The following is a 23725-nucleotide window of genomic DNA, read 5'->3' as shown; positions in this document are numbered from 1 at the left end:
CGGCCACTAAATTAGTTCCTCCCCTTAATTCCGCTGCTGTTGCCAGCACTTGTATTTGAAACTCTCAGAGGAAGGAGCTTTCGACAGGCACTTGAACGCACCACATGATGGTACGCATGTCCTGTCATATGACTCCAGAGGAAAAGAGACGCTGCTCATTTTCCCCACATGAGTGCAGCATTTACCCTTCACCCAGACCTCCCCCTCTCCCCCTCCTTCCCCCCCACCTCCCTCTCAGTATTTTATATGAAGACAGACTGCTGGATATTTTTTCATAGTGTTTCTGAGAGATGTTCTGAAATCTGAGCCTCTAGCATTGAATCTGCTGTGTAATTCCCAAGTTTTATGGTTTAAACCACAAAAGCCCATTCAAGGTGACTGCAAAGACACCGGGCAGAGTGCCAGCCAACATATCAACTGACAATGTCTAAAAGGCAAGTGTTTTTTTTCTCCCTCTAACTGCAGCTGAATATATTGTCCCTGTTGGGTCACCTACAGCTAAATACCTACAAGCAGGACATTTCTTAACAGCTCAAAATGTGCACAGGGGATGCTCCAGAGCTGCCCTCATGGTACTGCCCACTGGTGCCTGAATGGTGCCCAGCTCTCTCTGCCCATGTATCTTTTATAGAGTCTACATAGCATGCATTATTCAGCAATAACACACGGCCCATCTGGACGCCTGTGAGTGTGTGCCTATGCATTGGTGTGTGTGGTCTACAGTTAACTTTCCTGCCGTGCCATTTCACCATTTCACGCCACATCCAACAGTGCTTGAAGAGCTGAGAATTAGTATTTCCTCTGTAATTACAACTCAGGTATAATGTGTGTGTGTGTGTGTGTGTGAGAGAGAGAGAGAGAGAGAAAGAGTGAGAGAGGAAGGAAGGAAGGAAGGGGGAAAGAGAAAGAAGGTAGTGGGAGAAAGAGAGATAGATTAAGTGAATGTGTAATAGTGACTACAGATGGCACGTTCAGGATCAAGCTCTTTCATCATGCCGTTCCTCATTAATAGAGATGGGAGCGCTGCCCTAATTCCATAATTCCTAAATCATGCCTGTTAGCTGAATATGAGGAGACAAAAGTACAGTGGAGAGAAGAGAATAGATTAGCCTATAGCCTAATAATGTGTCTGTGAGTGCGAGAAAGCAACAGAGCAGAGGGAAAGAACAGAGATGGGTCGCCATCTGTATTTTCTGGCCTTCCTTTTTGGCCGTTGCTAAAACCAACATTATATAGGCCAAATTTATTCTCGCCAATTATTGTTCCACATGTATGCCAGCCAATGAAAATAGCTTAAATAATCAAATGATAAATTAGATCTGGAGGAAAATACATGGGGATGTAATGCAAGTGGGGGTATGTGTGTGCATGTGTGTCAGTGACATAGCCCAGATCACTAGTTTCTTATGATTTCAAGGAGTACATCTGTTCCTTTCTGGCTCTGCTCCAGTTGTATCACACATCCATCTTTCCTCTCACAAGGATTGAGACATGCGAGGGTTTTCGAGGCCTTGCTTGATTGGGCTTAATTTTACGTTAGGCTAATTCAGCCTGTACCCGATACTTGTCAGGACATAGAATGGCTGACCAAGCGTGCGTCTCAATATTCGGAGATAATTTCATTCCCTCGTCTGCTTTCACTGGAATATATTCTTTCTCTATTTGAATTGAGCTCTCATATGAAGCAATTTGACGGAAACCAGAGACATCGATAGCCATTAGCCTGCTTTGCACAGGAGGGCCAAACATGGAAAGTCAGGGCTTATCTATTATTCATGTACCTCAGTTTTCCCCAAAAACAATGTTTCTGATATTCTTTTTGCATCACGCTGCCAAAAGAGACGAGTCAGTGGTTTCAAATAACGCTTTTAAAACAGGGCTGATAAATGTTTCAAGATAGCACTGGCCCTTACAACCCCCAGTGGGGAAAAGTGTCTATTGTCTGTCTATTCATGTCTGGATCTTATGAAAACTTATTGAGCTCAAAGAGGAGAGGAAGCATTTCATATTCACTTTTTTAGACATCATCAGCATGCAACTGTTCCATGTCTAGCTTAAAGGACACCTGACTTTTGATGGACATATCAGCTATGGAGGGGGGATGAACCTTTTATGTTTCAGGGCAATCTCTCTATACTATATACAGTACCAGTCAAAAGTTTGGAAACACCTTCCCTTTCCCTTGAATGAGAAAGTGTATACAAACTTACTGCATTTAGTATTCAAGTACAGGTCTTTCATTCAAAATCCTATATGAGTAAAAGTACAAAAATATCATCAGCAAAATGAACTGAGCTGGTTCTGCGAAATCTGCAGAGAAATGGCCATTGACTAGCATATTAAAGGGAAGGTTCACAGTTTTCCAAATCTGTCTTAAAACAATAGTCAGGTGCCCAAATGAACATTGACACAGGTTTGCCTCGTTGTGATCATTCCTCCTGTTAATACTGACCATTAGAAGATCCCCTTCAAATGTGCTTACAGTGTAAGTGACAAAATCATCAGTCCTTGTTTTGAGAAAAGATGTATTTGAAAGTTTATCTGAATCATATATGAGGCTTCAGCAGCCTGAGTTAGTCAAATAAAGTGAATATCTTCCACAGTTACAGTCTTTTTAGTGAAAAGTTGTCACTCCAATCAGCTGGAGGCAATGAAAAGAGGGAATTTGGCATTAAAAAGGCAGTAACTTTGACAGATATTGACTTGATTTGACTGATTTGGATGGCCGAAGCTTCATATTAGCTTCGGGTAAACCTTTAAAATAGATTTTTGCACAGAAGAAGAGCTGTGGATTTTATTCCCCATCACTTACAGTGAAAATGCCTTATGAAGAGATCTCAGTATGAACAGGGGGAATAATTACAGCAAGAAATACATGCGTCAACGTTCATTTGGGCACCTGACTATTGTTTTTGACTGGTTTTATTGTTATTGACTTGTAAGACTGTGAACCTATCCTTTAAATTACATTAATAGGTTGAAGCATCAATGCGGAAGTAGCATTTTACTTTTGTAGCTGGTCCAGGGGGATGTGATTAATGGGGCCTGGAAAGAAGAAAAACTAAGTTATGCCACACTAATCTGTATGATTTTTTTTTTTTTTGTAAAATATTGGATATTTTTATCTCTTTGGTCCTGGAATACTTGAGAAGACTGGAGGGGAAATGTGTGTTTGGTGGAAGTGCTGACAACTTTTAGGCATCTGAAATGTGACAATGGGCCAGACGTACTGTAGATACTGCATTTTTGTCACAAACCAAAAGAGCTGGGAACCACGATCTTGAATAATGTATTTTATGTGTGTTTTTGTATAAAATCTTAATCTGAAAAGTAACTACAGCTATGCAATAAATGTAGTGGAGTAAAAAGCACAATATTTCCCTCTGAAATGAAATGGAATAGAAATATGTCAAAATTACAGTTAATTACAGCACTGAACCAAAAAAAAAAAAAAGCACTTCATTACTTTCCCTCACTGGTAGGCCACCCTGCTGGAAATCTGATGGAAACAAGAGAGGAAAGGCTATCAGACTATTCAGTCTCCATGTTGTCAGCAGTTCAGATTAGCTGTCACATCGCTGAGGGAGATTCAGTTGAAGATTGGAGAGGGTGATTTCATCTGAATAATTTCATGCTTTGACTGGCAGAGCTCAATGCTCACCGTCCCAAGACTTTGACGTCAGAGGAAGATAGACTGGGCAAAGTAAAGACCCAGGTGCAGTCTAATAAATGAATACAATCATCTGCCCTTTGGCAGGGAAAAAAATAAAAACATCAAATGAAAATTAAATCACATTTCCACTGAAGAAATTCAACTCACTTGGCTTGGTTTTTTTTTTTCGAGTAGACAAAAAGACAATCTTTATTTGTGTGTTTCTCTCCTTGCTCTGACTTCTGTGTTTACTTTTGACTGACTGACTTTAATGACTAAGGTCAGCTTCCACAAAAACACCACAAACAGAAAAGGAGACAAACTCATACATGACGCTCAGACCTGGAGGCATCCTACCACTACCAACCATGGATCACAAACCAGAGAAGAAGAACGATAGAAGGACAGCATCAGTGGAATAGAAGAAGAGAAGACACATGTTTTTTTTAATCTTCCACAGGCTATACCCCATCACTGCATCCCACACAGGAGTAATTAACAGTGATTTTAAATGCTACAAAAATAAGATGAAACAGGGAAGGAAGTGCTTCCCCTTGTTTGTGTTTGTGTGTGTGTGTGTGTGTGTATGTATTTGTACATGTGTGTATGTGCATGCCATGTCTTTGTAAAGGTCTATATCTGCATGTGCTTTTCTACATATGTCTGTACGTGTGTGCGTCTCTGTACATGGGTTGTTATGTGTGTATGTATGTGTGTGTGTGTTCACAGTGCTTACTCATTATTTTCACTTCTCAACATTAAAGAAGTCTCAGTCCCATGATACACACACACTTTCTCTCCCTCCTCCTCCTCCCTCCTCTGCTCTCTCTCTCTCTCTCTTTGTGCCGTTCCCTTTTTAGTCATGTCCATGAATGCTCCCACCATCTCAGAGGAAAAGTCTCGTTATCAAAAGACTGCATGTGTGTGTATGTGTGTGTGTGTGTGTGTGTCTGTGTGTGTCTGTGTGTGTGTGTGTGTGCATGCGCATATGTGTGTTTTTGTGATGCTACCACACACACACTTCGCCTCATTTGCCACAGTCTATGCGCTTCCCTTATTGGTTTAACCCTCAGACCCAGGACCAGCTTCAGTCAGTGTTTACGTCCGTAGTGATCAAGCCTGGGCTCTGAGGGCTGATTTCCAGTCAGTTTCACCCTGTGGGTCCATTTATCTCCCGGCACAAGCTAATCCATCAACGACTGAAAGCCAGACAGGAGAAACTGTGTGAGGAGAGAGGTTGAATTTTCCTTTTGATGTCTGAAAAGTCTCAGGGAGAGCAAGAGAGCTGTAGCAGGGTGTTTCTGATATTCCCCATGAAAAAATATATCATCATTACAAACAAGATTGATCTGAAGGTTTCACAGTGGTCATGCAACTTGAGTGTCGCCTCCTTTTCTCACCTGTCCTCCGTTCATCCTTTCTTCAGCCTCTACAACCACCCATCCCCCCCACCCACCCCCCCAACCCTCCTCCCCACCACCACCACCACCCCCCAAAATCCCCATCCCCGTTCATCCTGCCAGTCCGAGAGAAGGTACTGTAAGTGACCACAGTCATAATAATACAGAAAGACAAAGAGGTGGGTGACCAGTGGTACATTCATACATGAGAAAGTCATGGTTCCAAAAGTCACCCGACCCAATCGACATTAGACAGTGCTGAAGACGCCTGTGCTGGCCAGGCTGTGATAAATGCTTTGTTTAGAAACATGAATAAGACAAAACACATCCCACCTGAAAATATACACCTCACCAAACCCACCCAGAACACCCCCCCACACCACCCCACCCTCCCGCTGGAACAGGCTATGGTTATACTTGTCGTTATAATGTGATATCTGAGCGTTCCACAAAAATCAAACTGTATGATTTTTATATCACATTGCCGTAAATCCACACTGAGCCTGAAAATATCAACACATATAATATTACATTTCCCATACGGCCGTATGTATTTAAACCTGTGCCCGCATTGTTTTCCCTTTCTTTTCCACACAGGCTGGGCCACTTTTCTCCTCTCCATCGCTGTACATTTGCTCTTATTCTGGTTGCAGTTGGAAATTGTCCAGATAGTATAGAATTCCAATTACAATGCAAGCTTGGCCACTTCCAATTCTTGCTTTGAGAATGGGATAGCAATGTGAGAAAAATCCAATTTTTGTGCATCCAGGCCTATCGCTTAATGCATCCTGCCGTTGATTGGATGATAGGAATTGCACTGGAACGACAAGTTTAATCATAGCCATGGCTACATCTACCCCATCAGTGGCCAAGAGTCAATAGTCAAATCAAATAGGACCCTCTCATATGAGTGCAGAGACATTTCCCTTGTGTTTTTCAGCTGAGAGGTGCAACACGTCCGTTCCACCCAGACCAGAAGATGGGCAGCTTCCCAGGCAGCTCAAGATCCAACCCTCTCAGCCAGGCCTGAGAAGGGTGCCCGTGGATGGGCCATGGAGGGGGCTGGCAGTGGGGGTGGTTGGTGGTCGTATAGAGGTGGAGGTGGGAAGGGGGGGAGGGGGGGACGGAGACAGAGGGCTTCCCTGAGGGGTGGTGGATTTAGAGGGACAGCCAGCCCAGCCCAGTGACCCTGGGGTGGGAGCTCCAGGATGAGGGGTAAGGGGTCACAGCCAGGAGAAGAGTCCCAGGAGCAGTGAGGCCAGAACAGCTAACAGGGCCATGGACCCTGGCCTCCAGCTTGGACCTCCATCAGTCAGGAAGGGCTCCGGAGAATCATATCCCGACCCATCTGAAACAGAGAGACGAGAGAAAAGAAAAACGACAAAACATCTGAAATGGGAGGGACACAAAGACAGATACAAAGACAAGACAATCTAAAACAGTGAATGAACGAGGGAATGGATTTACAAAATGACAAAGGAAAGACAAGTGAGACCACTGGGTGGGGGATGCGGAAAGTGAGTGACACACCCTTCGACAGCTGAGGAAAGGCAGAGAGAAGACGGCAGAAAAGGATGAGGAGAAGGAAGGAAGAGGGAGGAGGAGAAGGCGACAGCAACTAAGCTCTGCAGGGGGTTTAACCAACCTAATTACAGTTTAATCACAGAGACTAGGAATCTGGAGCAGCTGACACATACACATACACACACACACAAAAAAAAACACATACACACGTGCAACCGCTCTGAGCTCATTCTAGTGACAGAATTTCACAGATGAGATGGAAGTTGCAATGTCAGACAGATTACTTTAACAGCACAAAAAAAGGAAAAATCTAAAAAAAAAAAAAGAAAGAGCTGCAGCAATGACAGAATAATAGAATGTATGTTTTCAGTAATTATGGAGGAGGAGAGAATTTCCTTCCCCCTTAGCGAGATATGGAATGATCTGAGCCTGGAAAGCTGCGAAGGCCGACTCTCATCCTTTTACGAAGATCTTCAAAGCCATGTCATTATCTGGGGAGACATGTTACTACCCAGGTTTGATTCTTTAGTCAGGCTTTGGTTGAAAACTCATGAGGTAGAATCTGCCTTTGAAAAGGCGTACAGGTAGATTTTCAAGATAACGCAAGTGTAGCGTAATGCCTACCGCAATCTGATCCTCATGTATGCCAATCTTCTGTTGAGTTATTTTTAAACGACACTATCATAGGCCAGCCTTGGCACTCTTGTGTCAGCACTGCGCTCTGTCTACGCCAATTTATGAGGGAGCTATTTTCAAAAGAGTATATCTTACCAGGCTGCCCGCTGTTTGGAAAAAAGGAGTCAGTATTGTGTGGCAAGAAAGTCAAGGCTGATGCATAAGGATAATTTTATTAAAAAATATCAAGTGTCTATTATTAGGTTACACTCCTACTGTATGCGATAGGTTTATTATTAGATTGCTCTCTTGTTTCTTATGAGCAAATCTAGTGAGTAGAGTGATGTTGAGGCTCGGTAACATTTTTTAGAGAGCACTTTCAGCCTACTCTTTTCTCTCCTTACAAGGACAGAAGGTCTCGCTCACACCCAGTGTGATGTGATTTGATGTGAAGTGCGTATGCCACTTTGTGCCTGTGTGCTTGTGCGCGCCCACCCCTGCACGCTTGTGTGTGCCTCTACTCGTGAATGTGTCACAATGTGTGTGTGTGTGTATGTGTGTGTGTATTTTCAGGGTATGTGTGTCTTTGTGTAAAGGTGTTAAAGTGTTGCCTGGCTGGTCTGTGAATCAGAGCAGAGAGTGTTGCCGGGGCATTCTATCAGACCTCTTATCCCCCCCTAATTTTACTTTGATAGCCAATCTGGACCTTTGTGTGTACGTGTGAATGTGTGTGTGTGTGTGTGTGTGAGAGTGTGTGTGTAGTCAGAGCGTGACTTACCTGGAGGTCTGACATACACCTTCAGCTTTAGACATGCCCGCCCCACATGGTTTGGATGGGGAGACGCTGTAAAAGGCGGAGAGATTGAAAGGAGAGATTAGTTGAGAGATAAAGCGATTTGTGCTGCTGATTGCACTTGTAAAGTAATTGAGGACATTTAATAAAAGTTTTTTTTTTTTTGTGTTGCTCTGTTACGGAGAGAAGGCTGTGGTGTTTATTATCAGGTGGTTGGTTGGTCCAGGAGTCACAGAAACCATGCTTTGACCTGCTTGCAGGCCCTGGGGTAAACTCCCACATCCCCTCCTTCTCACAGCATTATGTATCCTGATGACTACAAGTAAGCAAATTAAACACAAAGAGATTTGGGACCCTCAAAATGACAGGACCCCCGACATTAAAGGATAAGACTCGCTATATTCTATATTTTCACAACTGACCCTACAAACAAGTATTTCCTGTGTAGCCAAAGACTGATATAGCTTATTCCTCTGTGCCCTAGACTACCACTGTTCTCCAAAAACTATTGAAAACACATAAATAAACTACACCGTTGCTCTGAGTTACATACTCCTACATAACCATAAACATGGGCACTGTAGTTTATTTTGAATCAATCCTGCTGCTATAAATACTCACTAGAGAACCAAATGTGTATTAATCTGCAGCTGAAATTATTCACCAGCAAATACACTGTTTATACCTGCTTGTGTGATGGTTATCAAAAACTACAGTGCCCAGCTTATCCTTTATTATTAAATGAAACTATATGACTGTGACACATTTTTAAAAATTCATGTCTTCAGGATGAAAAAGTGGGCTTGGAGCTGAGTGCCACAGACAGGGAAGAGAAGTCAGACAGTACTGAAAGACTGACTAAGACATTGTTGGTTTGGAAAAGCAACAATAAGAAAAATATAGACCAAAACTAACCTCATCAAAGTAATAATGCCAGACGCTGTTACAGTAAATACTGTCATCCTTTCAGTGGATATTGTAATTTAGTGGTGCCTGTTTTTAAACGAATCTATAATAATTTAAATTATACCTCCTGGGAATTTGCTATCACTTAAAGTACCTATTCATGGGATGGCAGGGAGAACAATATATAACAAGGTAATAAAACAGATACACTGAAAATAACTTCACTGGAGGATGACTTTCCAGAAAATAACAAGGGTAGGAATTATAAAATGAGAAGTGTATTTTCTGTATAAGTTACCACTTAATAATTTATTTTCATTTGACATTAATGTAATTATTAGCCTATTACTTTCTTGATGACATTTATTGCCTCAAGCACTTGGAGAGTTTTGTTTTATATAATGTCCTTTTAAGTTCTCTTAAACTCATGCTTCCAAGTTTGTGAGCTCCCGCAAACATACTGAGGACTTGAGGCAATGCAAACAAGTCTGTGAGGGATCAGCCCGCGCACTGGGATTCAGCGACAGTCACATTCATACCTAAGGGAAATACCAACTCTCAAATCGACCTGACTTGAATGTCTTTGGAACGGGGACGGAAATCCATGCAAATTCCTCACAGACCCAGGTCCTTCTTGCCGTGAGGTGACAGTGCTAACTACTGAGCTACCGCGCTGCCCTGGCTGAATGCCCAAAACTGAGAAAAAATGTTAAAAAGTTACTGTGATTCAAACTTCAAAGTAGAGTAAATGAAATTGAATCTGGGTTTTTAGTCCCACTTCACTCTGATGTGAAATAGAGCTGGAGACCCTAAAGGAGATGGTGACCAACTCTGACTGCTCACGCATATAGACACATACACACACACACACACACACACACGCACGCACACACGGATGTGCAAAAGAATGTGCACACACAGTGGTGCTTGCAGAAGTGTGTGTGGAGACCTATTGGCCTTCTCCCTTGAGGAAGTCCGTATAGCCAGAGCCCACAGTGACCCCAGAGAGGACCATCATCAAGATCCACAGCGCACAGGAAATAAATCTGACCCTTCCGCTGCCCTCCCCTCCTCTCTCTTTCTGCCCACAACTCTTCTCTCCATCCTTCTGTCTGCCCTTCACCTTTTCTACCCTTTTCTCCCTTCCCTGTAGCCCACTTCCTTCGCCACAAATTTCTTTAAATCATCCACCTACACCCCTTACAGTGTCCAGAGAAAGTGTATAGTGGTCTCCTATGAATCCCTGCCGGCCTGGTATCGAGCTTTCGCTCCTGTTGTGTGTCTTTGTTTTGACTTCCCTACTGTTTCACTGAACAATGGCAACACTAGGGGCAAAAGGGCTAGAAGTAGATAGATATATACCCCCCTATCTTTTATCCCCTTTCCCCTTTCTCTGTGCCCTCCAACAATTTTCACTTTTGTCATTTTTTAAAAGTATTATCGGCTCTCCCAGTGCCTCTGTTTCCCAGCACATCCACAATCCAGCGTCTCCTGAAAACCCATTGAAAATCAGTCAACCTCATCAGATGGCAGCTGGGGGAAGTAAGGGGTGGAGCGGACCTGTCAACATGTCAACCACATGACAAATACACACACAAACGTGCACACACACGGACGCACACTCACACAGGTCTGGCCACAAATCACCATCAAAGATCGATGTGTTTTACTCCGAGGAGTATAACTGGAGAGGAGACGCGTACACACAAATACACACACACACACACACACACACACACACACACACACACACACACACACACACACACACACACACAGAAGAAGAGCTGGATGGTTAAAGTGCATATGTGTGTGACTGTGTGTGTGTGTGTGTGTTCTTCTGTAGATGTGAGAGACAAAAATGTGTGTGTGCTTGTCAGTCAAGATGATGGACATGGCCTTTCACGGACTCACAATCGCTTGACAACTGACCCCACAACTAGCTCAACCCCCCCCCCCCCCCCCCCCCCCCCCCCCCCCCCCCACACACACACACACAAAACACATACACACACACTCACCAATCCTGTGGAACACACACTACCCTCAGGGGTCCCAGAAACACAATACTATAGTCAGCAACTATACAACTCTGGAGGGGCCCTGTCCATCCTTACATGAGACTGAAAACAAAAGAGTGTGTGTTTGTGTGTGTGCGTTAGCCGACTGGGAAAAGTGCAGTCGGACATCGGGTGGCAGTTATCTTCGCCTCTTTAGCTTTCTGACTCTCACCTGCTGTGTCTTTGTGAAAGCGCAGACAACAGACTGGGGCAAAGAAATATTTGCAAACACATATCTGAGAGCTACTTTATCAATTGTCAAATTGTGTCACTTTAAACTCATTACTTTTGCCTGTAATGCAGTAGTACAATGCATCACATTTTGGTTTACAGTGATTACATTAGATGACAAAATTGTGTTACTGTGTTACAAATAATATCCCGACAAAGCAACGCTATGACAAATTGAATTCAAACTTGTGTCAATATCTGTCAAGGAATGTTTTTTGCCTTCGCTGATTGCTCTTTCCGCTGTCTGAACAGAGAGAATATCCCTGTAGGATCAGAATCACTATCCACGGGCAAAAAAAACTTGCCAAAGAAATCTATCCCACTTGCATGCCAACCTGACACCATCATCCCATCAGGGGTCATGGTGAGAATGCACCAACTCCTGCTACAAAGGCTAAGGTCACTATTTAGCCAATTATGGTGCGGCAACACAGGGAGAAGTGAAGAGACTCGTGTCAGGCTGAACAGTAGTAGAATTATCATCTTAGACAAAGTCTTAACAAGATACCATAAAAGTAAAGTAAGAAATAACTGATGAGATTACTTTATTATTTGAGTATTTATTATATTAATCTCAATATAACTTTAGTATTTACAGATAAGTTGTTAGAAAAAGGATTTGTTTTTTAAAATATCTTCCCCAAAACTATTGACAAATATGTATTTTAAAAATGTCAAATGTATAAGTACAAGTATAAGTATAAGTAAGTACACATGGTTCCCATTCAGTTTATTACAGTTACAGCTGTTAACTCCTTTGCTTTCTGCATATTTTCCTGCCTGGTATGCGGATTCAAACAGGCAATCTAGTCATAAGACTGCAGTCTCCTGTAGCCCTCACACAGAAAAAGAAGTGCTTTTCTGTGTTGTGCCAGAAAGTTTGGACATTGACAGGAAAGCTTTTGAAAGTCAATTTAATGTGCTTTTCTGTGATTACCAACTGATCTTGCACTAAACTGCCCGGATGCAGTAAATCTATCCCACCCATCTGGCACAGCGAGCAGCTGAAAACAATGTTTAAGAGTAATTTGAAGCTACTATTTGTCCCATGCCTGGTGGGGGAATGATAGCTTTTTAACTGTTCAGAAAAACAGTCTCAGGGGGCACAGCCCATCTGTGATACTAATACATGACTTGTTGAAGTGAGTAGAAACATCAATACAGCTAATATAAAAATGATTAAAAACTACGCCTGGTGACATTTTTACCACTTTGCTGAGCACATCATTTATGATCTAGAGTGAAGCAGAGAGATACATCAAGAAATAAAGAGAGAGAGAGAGAGTAGGGGGAGTGATTGCGAGATGAAAGGTGTATTTATGCACGCCTGTGGGTGCACGATGGTGGCTGTGTTTGAGAACTCTCTCAATCAACTTCTGTTGATTGCATATTTACATATCATTTATATATGCTTATTGAGCAGAAGCGTGGCACCACGCAAACACAGACATACACACACAACAAACAGACAAACACCCTTTACCTGCACACCAAATTTGCCACCACACACACACAGCAACACACACTAGCTCACTGATAACCTACAGATGTAATAGTACTCGTGTCCAGGCCTGAACTCAAAGCCCAGGGAGAAGGGAGTGAAGAGCTGGAACTTCTCTGAGAAGCGCAGGGGTCCGTCAGGACCGCTGGGACGGTTGCACTCCCAGCGCTTGAAGCCACGCATCCTGTGCTGGCAGGAAGTGTAGCCCTCGTGGTTGACCATGAAGAGGATGTAGCGCTCCATGCGCCCGTGGGACGGAGGACCCTCATAGTAAGGACAGTAGATGTCCAGATAGTCATTGATGTTCACTGCCACCCTGTACTCTCCGTGCCAGAACCTGCAAGACACAGAGGAAACAACACATTTAAATTTCTTCATGAATAAAAATAATCACAAACTGGCTTGAGAATATGATTGGAATCAATGGGCAGGGGTGATAAGGCTGTGGAAGTAGTTTACTGAGGTAAAATGAGATAGTGTGAACCATATATTTAGAGAAAAAAAAACTATACATCCTCTCCAAAACTATGAATATTTACTGCTTGTATTGAATTTCTGTATGACCGCACACCATAAAGGACACTGCAATGAGAGTCCACTTAGAGTAGTCATGCTGCGCACCATAATTATGAAATTATATGATTCCTGTTAGCAAGTTTCTTGTGTTTGCACATCCCAAAAGGGAGATCAGAGGTCACAGTCAGCAACAAAACAGCAACTCTCAAGTTTGCTCAAGGACACGTTCACAAATGCTTTCTGATAGAGGGTTTTTAAACCTTGTGAATGATGGCAGTTTGCAACAAAAACATCCTGGAGGGTGTTCTTTACTGATTTAATAAACAAAAGAAGGCCAAAATAGATAAATACATAAAATCAATAATTATTTCTCTGGTTACGGCAGAAGTTTGCATAGTAACCAATTCCATTTTAATAAAGCTCAGCGAGTTATGCTTCATGGGGATTATTAGCATGTTTGGAATATAGGCTTTTCTTTCCAGTCAGAGTGCTTAGATGAGCGTACTCGTATGATGCTCAAGAGAAGTGGGTCATGTGATGGTAGAGCACACATTATTATCGCACCCCCTGAAGCAGTATATCGAGGCGGCTGTGGTGAATGTCCACTTAGTTCTATAGACATGCGGATCACTGAGGTTGGCATGATGAATAGAAGTGGGTCAGAGGTTACTGAAGAAGAAATATTACACGTTGTAGGGTGTATATACTGTGGCAATTTTCCTTGCTGTGATTCCTCCGTCTGGCATCGAGCCAAACAGCTTGTGAACTGCAGGTAACACATGGAAATATATGAGATGGTGCTTGAATTCAGTAGGTGTCTCATCCCTTTCCAACAGCCTCTGCAAATCGGTTAAAAAAACATTAAAAACATATGGCTGCATCTTTTCCTTCATAAAACAGGCTCTATTTATGTTTAGGTTTTGATGCCGGTGTTACTTATACAGTATGTGAATTGAACTTTTGTGTACAATCTTGAAGTCACTGGAGTGAATCCGTCTCTCTTAGAGGATAAGGCTGGCAATGTTCTATATATTTTTTATTGTCAACAAATCCCGTGAAAAGACCAAAACCAATAATGCGTTAGTCAGTCTCTCAATGATTTCCCACTTCCCTTGCTTGTCTGTTCCACTCAGCCCCAAAACATATTTGTTCCTGCTGAAGGAGAAAGGCTAAATACATTTTGAAGGAAGCAGAATAACCTCCTAGGTTTTTAGCAAACTTTGTGGGGGGGGGGGGGGGGGGGGGGGGGGGACGTTTATGGTGGTGGAATGGTGTGTGTCAGATCAACTCAAATTATACATATTTTTGTTTTTTGGAAAACGATGGAGGTTTATGGCACAGAAAAGCAGCCTTTGGTTTCACAGACAATACTTAGTAGTAGGAAAAATATAGTATACATTAGAGTATCACCAGACCTATCCTTTAAAATAGTCTTAGTTTACTATGCTAAATGATCCAATGTTTACAGCCCCAACATGAGACTTTTATTTTAAATTTATAGTAGCTATTAGCAAAGCTTCTTAAGGCTGATACTGATTAGGGCTGCAACTAACGATTAGTTTCATTATCAATTAATCTGTTGATTATTTTCTCAATGAATGGATTTGTTGTTTGGTCTATAAAATTTCATAAATTGGTAAAAAAAAATGCTGATCACTGTTTCCCAAAACCCAAGATGACGTCCTCAAATGTCATCTTTTGTCCCAGCCAACAGTCCACAACTCAAAGATATTCAGTTTACTATCATAGAAACCAGAAAATATTCACATTTGAGAAGCTGCAACCAGAGAATTTGGACATTTTTTTCTTAAAGAATGATAAATTATCAAAGATTAATTCGATAGTTGTCAATTAATCGACTAAACGTTGAAGCCTTAATATGAATCAATCAATATTTCACATTTGATGATGAATCCATACTCAAAACTGTAGTATTTATTTAACCATTGAACTCAGAATACGTAACAACTTTGTTTCATGTACAATTTTGCTCTCACATCAGCACCCTTCTGTGAGAGAATATAATACACCAGTATTTTTTAAATATTTGATATTCTAGATATTTTATTAATTAGCATTCCATAAATAATATGTCCCAAGGGTATGACTTTGTTTTTGGCATCTTTATCAGCTCACAGTAATTCAAAACTCAAGTTCACTTTGAGACAGTCTCTAGTAAACCATCTGACATTTCAAAGGCTTTTTAAAATTGATGTGATATCGTGGAGTAATATCAAATCTCTTTGTGGGCATGTGCTTATGCCTGTGTTCTTTTTCTGGTGCTCGTCATTAATATCACCAATCACCATAGCTACGATCAATTTCATTTCAGATGTACCACACCACATACATATATACAAATCAGCTGCTGCACATTATCAAATATTGTATCTCGAAGCTCAGTAAATTTGAGACACGGGAAAATGTCTTCGATCAAATAAGCATAAACAAAACCAGTTGTCGAGCAATCTCGGCGTCTCAGATGACTCACACGCAGATTGAGCATTTTAAACAAATTCATTATTTTCCCCCTCACCTTGGCAGTAATTGATTGCCTGGAATGAAGACATTTTGGTCTAAGCACTTTCGGTTAGTGGGATATTTAGCTTTGGGACGAATTATCCCTATAACGGCAGTCCTATCTCTCTCCCAGAGGGCAAATCAGGAAGTGAGTTAGATGTGAAATGAGTGCCTTCATGCTTCGGTGCCCTATCAGAGCGAGTTTTGCAGGTTCTAAAGGGATCCTTGAACAGATCATTTAGAGGCATTGATCCACTGGGGAGCTCCTCTTGGCTCTCTCTGCTCCCAATCAACTCTGATTAACAACTAAAGGGGGAAAGGCAGAGAGAGAAACCGAGGGAGAGATGCACAGAATGAGAATAAAAGGAGGGAAAGGGATGAACAGAGGTAGTGAGACAAAGAGAGAAAAGGTAGTGGAGGAATGGAGAAACGTGGGGAATGCGGACAAAAGGAAGAGGACAGAGGGAGACTGAGAGGGGGATAATGAGATTGCATGAAATTAGAGTAAAAAAAAAAAGACAGAAAGAAGAGAGAAGAAGAAAAGACGACGGAGAGCAGAAGAAGAGGAGGAGGCCAGCTGGAGGAGGAGCAGATGGAGGAGGAGTTTTTCTGTCTTTCATTTCAATTTGTACGACTGGTTTTTCATCTGAGACAAATGTGCTTTGCCTATTGATTGGGCACTGATACATTTATGGATGAATACCATCTGAATGTTTAGTACTTTGGGCATACAATGAAGTGTGTTTGCATTTGTGTATCTGGTTGCATGCCTGGATACAGTGTGTGTGTGTGTGTGTGGTTGGTTAACTGGTAGCTTGGTAAAGTGGCTCTCGATGAGTGAAGATGCTCAATCCAAGAAAGGGCTAATGTGCCAGGATACATTAGGTTGTATTAAGCTACTCAGCGCCCTGCCCTGCTCCTGTGACACTGTCTGCATTCCTAATATGTCCAGGCGAGAGGAAACTGTGTGTGCAGCAGGTGTGTGTGTGTGTGTGTGTGTGTGTGCGTGCAGGTGTATGCCATTGCACTCAAAGCTGCTAAACAGTACGTGTTGGTGTGCAGTAATGTGTGGATGAGTATGTGTGTGTTCGTGTCCCCTTCCCCTCTGACTGTGTGTCATTTGGAATTAAACACACACACTGCACTGGACAAAAATACATGGGAAGGCACTCACACTTTCTCCAGGAATTTATGTGTGTGTGTGTGTGTCTTGTTGCTTTGCCTTTTTGTTAATGTGCTCGCGTATGCGTTGATACCTCACAGTTTGCATATTACTTAGGTCCCATTAAACCTGTTACAGTCATTATAATATTGTGTAACACTTTATATGAAGGATTTGCATGACGCTGTCATAATACAGTCATACAGGAAAGAAACTGACATGTATCAGACATATTTATGAATATTTATGATTATGGTTTTGTCATTAAAGAGTAACTCAACACCCCCTAAAAACCTTTTTTCTTAACAGCTTGAACTTCTCACCTTGCCTGTGTGATGTAGAGGTGTACTCTGGGGTTCACCAGTATACCATAATGTCACAGTACAGAGGAGACTTTTGACCACACCCAACTCAGACCTAAAACTTTCAACCAGAGAGGGCAGCAGAATGCTGCTGTTTAGCTAGGTATAATCACTACAGTAATTACTGACTAAAGTACCAGCGTGTAGGATTTAGTGGCACCCAGCAGTGAGGTTGCAGATTGCAACCAACTGAATACCCCTCCCCTTCAACCTTCCCTTTCAAGCATGTAGGAGAACCTACGTTGGCTGCAAAATTTGGATAATTACCTTGCTCTTAAGTCTTGCGGAAAATATTTAGCTCTTTAGCCGCTAAATGCTTCACTATGTTCAGCAACCAATTCTTAACTTTGTCTATCTGACATTTAATGCTGGACAGGCAGTGTTTTTTTTTTTTAAATAGTTGCCTGCATCTGGAATCGAGGCTGATGCGAGCAGTGATAGTGAACCAAAACTGTAAAGTTACGGGCCAGAAACGCAAAACAATGAGCGAAAAGATGCTGAAACGATTTAGAGCTCAGGGGGACCTGCAGCTGGTCGGTATAAGTAAACCCTTTCACATACAGTCATTAGTCATGGTCATAGTTATTTGAGCCGCTGTAAATATAAAAATATTGATTATAGCAGCTTCAACAATTAATAGTGCTGTTACAGAGTTATAACATATGACAGAGTAATAACTTTATTTTTACTAAGCTTCCAAACTCTTTACTTTAAGTCCAAAAATTATTCAGCATAAGACCATTTAACAGTAATGACAGTTTATCGCCGTGATATATCTACAGTATGAAGGTCCACTTGGCTAATGTCATGACTGAGTGACTGAGATCTCTTGAGCCATTAATTTAGCAGTCAAAAATATGTATGATGTTTAGCGTGGGATTAATTTGTGACCCCTCCCCCAAAAAATCTTAACGCAAGGTCCACTTGCTAGTTTTTTCCAGAGCTTTCAATCGCATTTATCCTCCACCAATGAGGTTTTTTAGTTGTGACCTAGATTTGTATGATTATGACTTATACTGTCTTTATTTATGTTACATAAAGCCCCTACTCTATGTGTATAATTTCTGACTCTGGTGACGCCAAGCGATAGTAACAAAAAACACTGTTGCAAACCTGCAGACAACACGACAATTTCCCCTCCAGTGCGTTTGAATTGGACGCTGAGAATGTACAAGCTGAAAGCAACATATACAGAGACTGCAGTGCAAAATTACAAAAGTTCCACTAATCCTTTTACTCATTCTGTGTAAACTCTTATCACCGGGAAAAGAAATAGTGAATGTACTTCTTATTTTCCGGGTGATAAAACTTGATTATCTTTCATTTCCAGAGAAAGATAGCTTTTTGTATTTCTGGGATATTGACAATCAATATAATTTCCACACGTAGAACTACCAAAAGGAGGAAAACTTGATAATTAGCTCAAGGGATGCCTAGAAAGAGACAGTAGATCTTCAAAACTTAATCAAATTTTGTTTGTTTTCAAAACTTATGAAAAAGAATCTTAAAATGTGTAGACTGTTGTTAAAGTTCAAGTTGTTTAGTACATGGTCTTTTCAGCTTTTTGTTCCGCCTCTTCAAGCCATTTCTTTTTAATACTGACTGTGTGTAAACCTGCGCAATAAGATATGATGGTTTGCTTCGCTCCTAATCCCCTGATGTCTCACAGATTCTCCTCAGTCTTTCAGTGCAATGGAATTGTCTGGTGAGGTTAGCCAGACGCAGATGAAGGACTCTGCTTTTGGCTGTTGCCTCTCATCTGGATGTAAAAGGCTCATTCTGAGGCTTGGACCACAATCAGTGGAAAAGAGTCTGCGTAAAAGGGTTTTATGGTACTGTGCACACAAGTCAGAATAAAAAGAAAAAAAAGAAACTGAAGGGTTTAAAAGTTTAAGTGAAAGATTAAGTGAGAAAGGAGAAGAATGAAAGCATGTCTTTGTGTCTTGTGATGCAAGAATCTCTGCGTACAGTAATAAGTGTGTGTGTGTGTGTGTGTATTTGTGTAGTGGCCACTCCTTAGTATGCTGGCACCACTGAGTCATCAACATCATCTCTCAGCATAGCTGTGATCAAAGCTTCCTGGTTGAAGAAGCCTCAGATGTTTACCATACCTGCCTGCGTCCTAAACAGCAGGCCGGATCAACCAACAAACATCAAAGGATGCTTCGCTCTCTCTCTCCCATTCTCTCTCTTTCTCTCGTTCTCACTAATGTCACCCCTCTCTTCATCCATGGCTTTTTCTTTTTCTACAGCTTCACTTGATCTCCCTCTGTCACTCTCACTAATGTGGCATTCACGCTGTGGCCTGAAAAAACACTGCTCGTGGTGCGGGATGTCAGTCAACAAAACTGCTTTGCATTCACCGTTGAGATTTGGGTTAAAAAGAGGTTCAAAGGAAAATGAGAGGTTGTCCACACGGTAAAATATGCAAGCTCTCAAAATATTTAATGGTGCAATGTTTTGACTTACAAGGACCTCGTCAGGCAAACATCCATGAAAACAAAAAGGTTGTACACTGTATACAGACAAAAAAATGAATAACGCCAATGTTTCTTACAGTAAAGAATGGACTGAAGCCCATACAGTTTTTTTAAATATATATGTATAGAAACCAGTTTTGGGACAATTTATGTTATTTTAAATGATTTACTAATTGTAGGTTCAGCTGTCAATTTATGCCTGCTTGTTGTTCACATGGATGTTTGCCTGACTCTTACCTTAAAAAGATCCTTCCACCCACCAAAGCATTTATACACACAATTGATAAAATACCATCAAGAATTGCTACTCATTGGTTCATCCAAAAAATATCAAATGAGGATATAATTTGTATAAATTCGTACAAGATACTCTGTGGAATTTTTGGCCACTAAAGCGTGATGGAGCAATGTTTTTTTACAAGTGTTTTGTTTGTAGCTCAATTGAAATCCTGCCATTGTTTTGACACTACACTGCTGATCAACAGTTGGCAGAGGTAAGGTACCTTGAAACGCAGCGATGCATCAACAAAGGCAGTGAAGAAGAAGACTGCTTGTTAGTAGACATGTATATAAATAAATCACAATTTAAAATGTTTAAACAAACGGCTATGCAAAAGTGTTATGAGGAAGGAAATGCACTAAATATGTTTATTGGACCTCAAGAATTTTGGTGAGACACTCTGAATGTAAACATAGCTTTTGTTTGTTTATAAGAAAACTCCACAGGGCAGCTTTAACTAATTTTCTACAGTAAATGAAAAGGAAGAGAAGCGTTGGAATAGCCCAGTGAAATCAAAGTTATAATTCTCTTTGACAGTCCAAAAAAAAAAAGAAAACAAGTTGCTTATTCACCACATCACTCTAGTCTGTCTTGTTGGAAAAAAAGGATTCAAAGAGAACAGGTTGACGGATCAGGTGTGGATTGATTTTCAATTTTTAAACATCTGATTTATTCTCACTTCTCCAGATGAAGGCAAAAGTTGGGAAAATTCAACTTTTGTTGGCATGTTTTATCTGCAGGCACAGCGGGTGATATTTTCTGCCAACGCTGACTTTATCATCATTCTCTTGTTGACAGTAATGAATATCCGGTTTGCTCTCCACCACATAACAACACCACAAAGAGATTGCACCATTATCATTGCCTAACCACGGCCAATTCTGGGCACTGCTCGCCAAATTAAAATGTGGAGTCTTTTAAATGCAAAATTTCATACTCAGCATTTGAAAAGTGTACAATTTCACCTCATTTGCCTTTTTGGCAGGCTGTTTCACGATGTGTGTGTCTGTAAGTAGCCCAGTTACGTCGCTGTCTCAGCCTGCTGCGCTCCAGCTTCAGTCACTCTCAATGTCTCTCCAATTAACTCCACATTTACTCTCCATTTCTATCCCTCCATCTTCATCTACTCCTGTCTTTTGCTCTCTCTCTTTTCTTCTCATATTCTCCCTTTCCCTCAATCTTCATCTCCCACTCACTTCAGCTTCATTTACTCACTCTCCCTCCCTTCTTTTTCCTTCTTCCATCACTTTCCCTCCGGTAACACATCAGCATCTTTTGACATTGTTGCCGTCTCCTCTTTTCAGTCTTTATGACTCTCGTTGCCTGCTGTTTTCTCTTCCTCACCGTCTCTTCTGTCTTAACTTTTATTCCCCTCAGCATGCCTCCTTCTGCTTTCTTTTTGGATGTTTTAAAATGACTCCTTTACACATACACACACATACACACACACACACACATACACACCCATCATCCGCTTGCTAAGACTCTTTAGCTGCTTCGCTCTCAGCATGAGATGTGTTCCTTTCTCATGCTGTCGTCTCTCCCTGTGACTCCCACTGCATTGCTGCCGAAACTCAGGTATGTGGGGCAAAGTAAATATGTTGCCTCCCACTACACAAACACATGCTGAGACACATAGTCTATCTACATAAAAATATACTGTGGCATACTAGGGCACTTATACACTGAAACACACATATATTAACACATATAACACATGCTGACAGGAGAGATGAGCACATACAGTATAATACAGTGAGACACGTGTACAGATTAACACACATACAGATTCATAAACACAGATGTGCATGTTTAATTATGTAAATTAGCTCTCGATTCCCACTTCTACAAAAAACATGCTAATAACTACAAGAAACAGGCAACTAACACACACATGTATTAGATACTGTACATACACTGCAGCAAGCATGAAAGACAAAATATCAGAAACCCACGCACACATTCCCAAACTCAAGTTGTGTTGTTTTGACAATTTCCACATCTGTCACTCTGAATAATGTCGCTCATAGATCACCGCAGTGACATTCAGCACATCTGAAAGGTTATTATGTATTTCTTCAAAACGAGCAACATGGGCCCCCTGTGGATTAAGCGCCGCCTTTGCCAATCCCAGGCAAATTCACACACATATAGACACACACTGTCAGACACAAACATGCTCCAAATTGTATATGCAGACACATACAACCCCTACACCCACGGACAGAATTAACATAACAAACCTTGTCGGGAAGAAATCTCTAGACCCCCTGGAAGGATCATTGCCACCTTGGTGATGTGATAGCTAAAATATACACACAAAAAAGTAGAGACAAGATACAGCCAAAGCCAGACAGATAGAGTGACAAGGCCACTGATGGATGGACAAGCAGGACGAGTTAGTCAGACAGACGAGATGAGAGCTCGGGCACATACGGCGCGTCTGACAAGCTGACAGACAGAGTGCATGATATGCCTATATCAGTCTCCTTCTTTTCTGTGGGACATTCACCATGATGCAGTAGCGGCTTTGGCACCGTCGACAGCGTAAACAGCAGTGGGGCTGTATTGGTATCGACAAGGTTGGCCCCAAGCGAAGTGAGAAGGAGCTGATGGCTGGTGTCCAAGCACACCAATAGGAATCTCTCATCGCAGACAGGGAGGGAGGGAGGGGGGAGGGGGGGCGAAGACAAAAAAGGATTTGTGTCAGTGCCCTGCAGAAATGTCACGTATCCACAGAGTCAATGTTTAAAGAAGGGAGAAGAACTGGGTGATTTATTTTTTATTCCATGAATACTCATGCATTCTCAAGATTTTATGATGCAGTTTTAATGACTTTTTTTTTTTTTTCTTCTTACAGATTGGGAGACCCTTTTGGCTGTCAATCAACATGAGCACCCATATTTTGAACCCTAACCCTCTAAGGGCAGAGTTGCAAAACCAAGTCCTCCATGGATTGGCACTGTTTTATATTTGTGATCTTTTAACCCCATATTCTGCACCAAAACATCAACCCAATGCTGTTAGAGGTTCCACAGTTCACGGTCAAGACAAAGGGGGACCGTGCTTTAACTGTTACCTCAAACTTTGTGGAAAAACTTTACAATGTATTCCTGTACTCTGATAGTTTTATGTTTTCTGTATTATTTTTTTTAGTCTACGTTTGACCATTTCCCGTTACTGTTTTGCTGAATTTTAAACGGACGTATCATGCACATTTCCAGATCTATGTTTTTATTCTGGGGCTCTACTGGAATATCTTTGCATGATTTACAGTTAAAAAAACCTCCTTGTTTATCTTATACTGGCTCTTTATGCAGCCCCTCAGTTCAGCCTCTGTCTGAAAAAGGCTGTTTTCGCTCCTGTCTCTTTAAAGGTAGAGTCAGCCATTCTGGAGAAAGACTGTTGATATTTGAACTAAACACCCAAACAAATACACACCTCCTAATGGACGCGCATTGCCAAAGCAACGACCAAAAGAGAAATACGGCAGAATACAGAGTGATGCATCAGCAGTAGAGTCACTTCTGTTCCTCTCACACATTATCATGAGTGGAAAAAAATTTTCAACTCATGTGAGCACAACAGTCTATCCACACTCTCCGCCTCTCTGCGGCCTCCCCACTCGACCTGCATTCAGCGTCTCTGTCCACTGAAGCAGCCGTCTGTCAGCTGCAGCTCCTGGAGAGCTGAGAGGACAGCAACCGGACAAACTGCCTTCAC

At 41.6% G+C, this 23725-nt stretch overlaps 1 protein-coding gene across 1 annotated transcript in view; it reads right to left on the bottom strand.

Moving 5' to 3' along the window:
* Positions 1-5452: 5452 nt before the first annotated feature.
* Positions 5453-23725, bottom strand: part of efna2a (ephrin-A2a) — a 79752-nt gene continuing 61479 nt past the window's right edge. Inside the window, exons 2-4 of the mRNA XM_044376045.1 lie at positions 12727-13019; positions 7970-8035; positions 5453-6400 (exon numbers count right to left, since the gene is read on the bottom strand). Coding sequence (XP_044231980.1) covers positions 6276-6400; positions 7970-8035; positions 12727-13019 — 484 coding nt within the window. The 3' untranslated portion in view covers positions 5453-6275. The remainder of the gene's footprint in view (positions 6401-7969; positions 8036-12726; positions 13020-23725) is intronic.

Source organism: Thunnus albacares, chromosome 15, assembly GCF_914725855.1.
Source record: "Thunnus albacares chromosome 15, fThuAlb1.1, whole genome shotgun sequence".
Classification (NCBI taxonomy): Eukaryota; Metazoa; Chordata; class Actinopteri; order Scombriformes; family Scombridae; genus Thunnus; species Thunnus albacares.
This window is presented reverse-complemented; position numbering and strand designations above follow the sequence as displayed.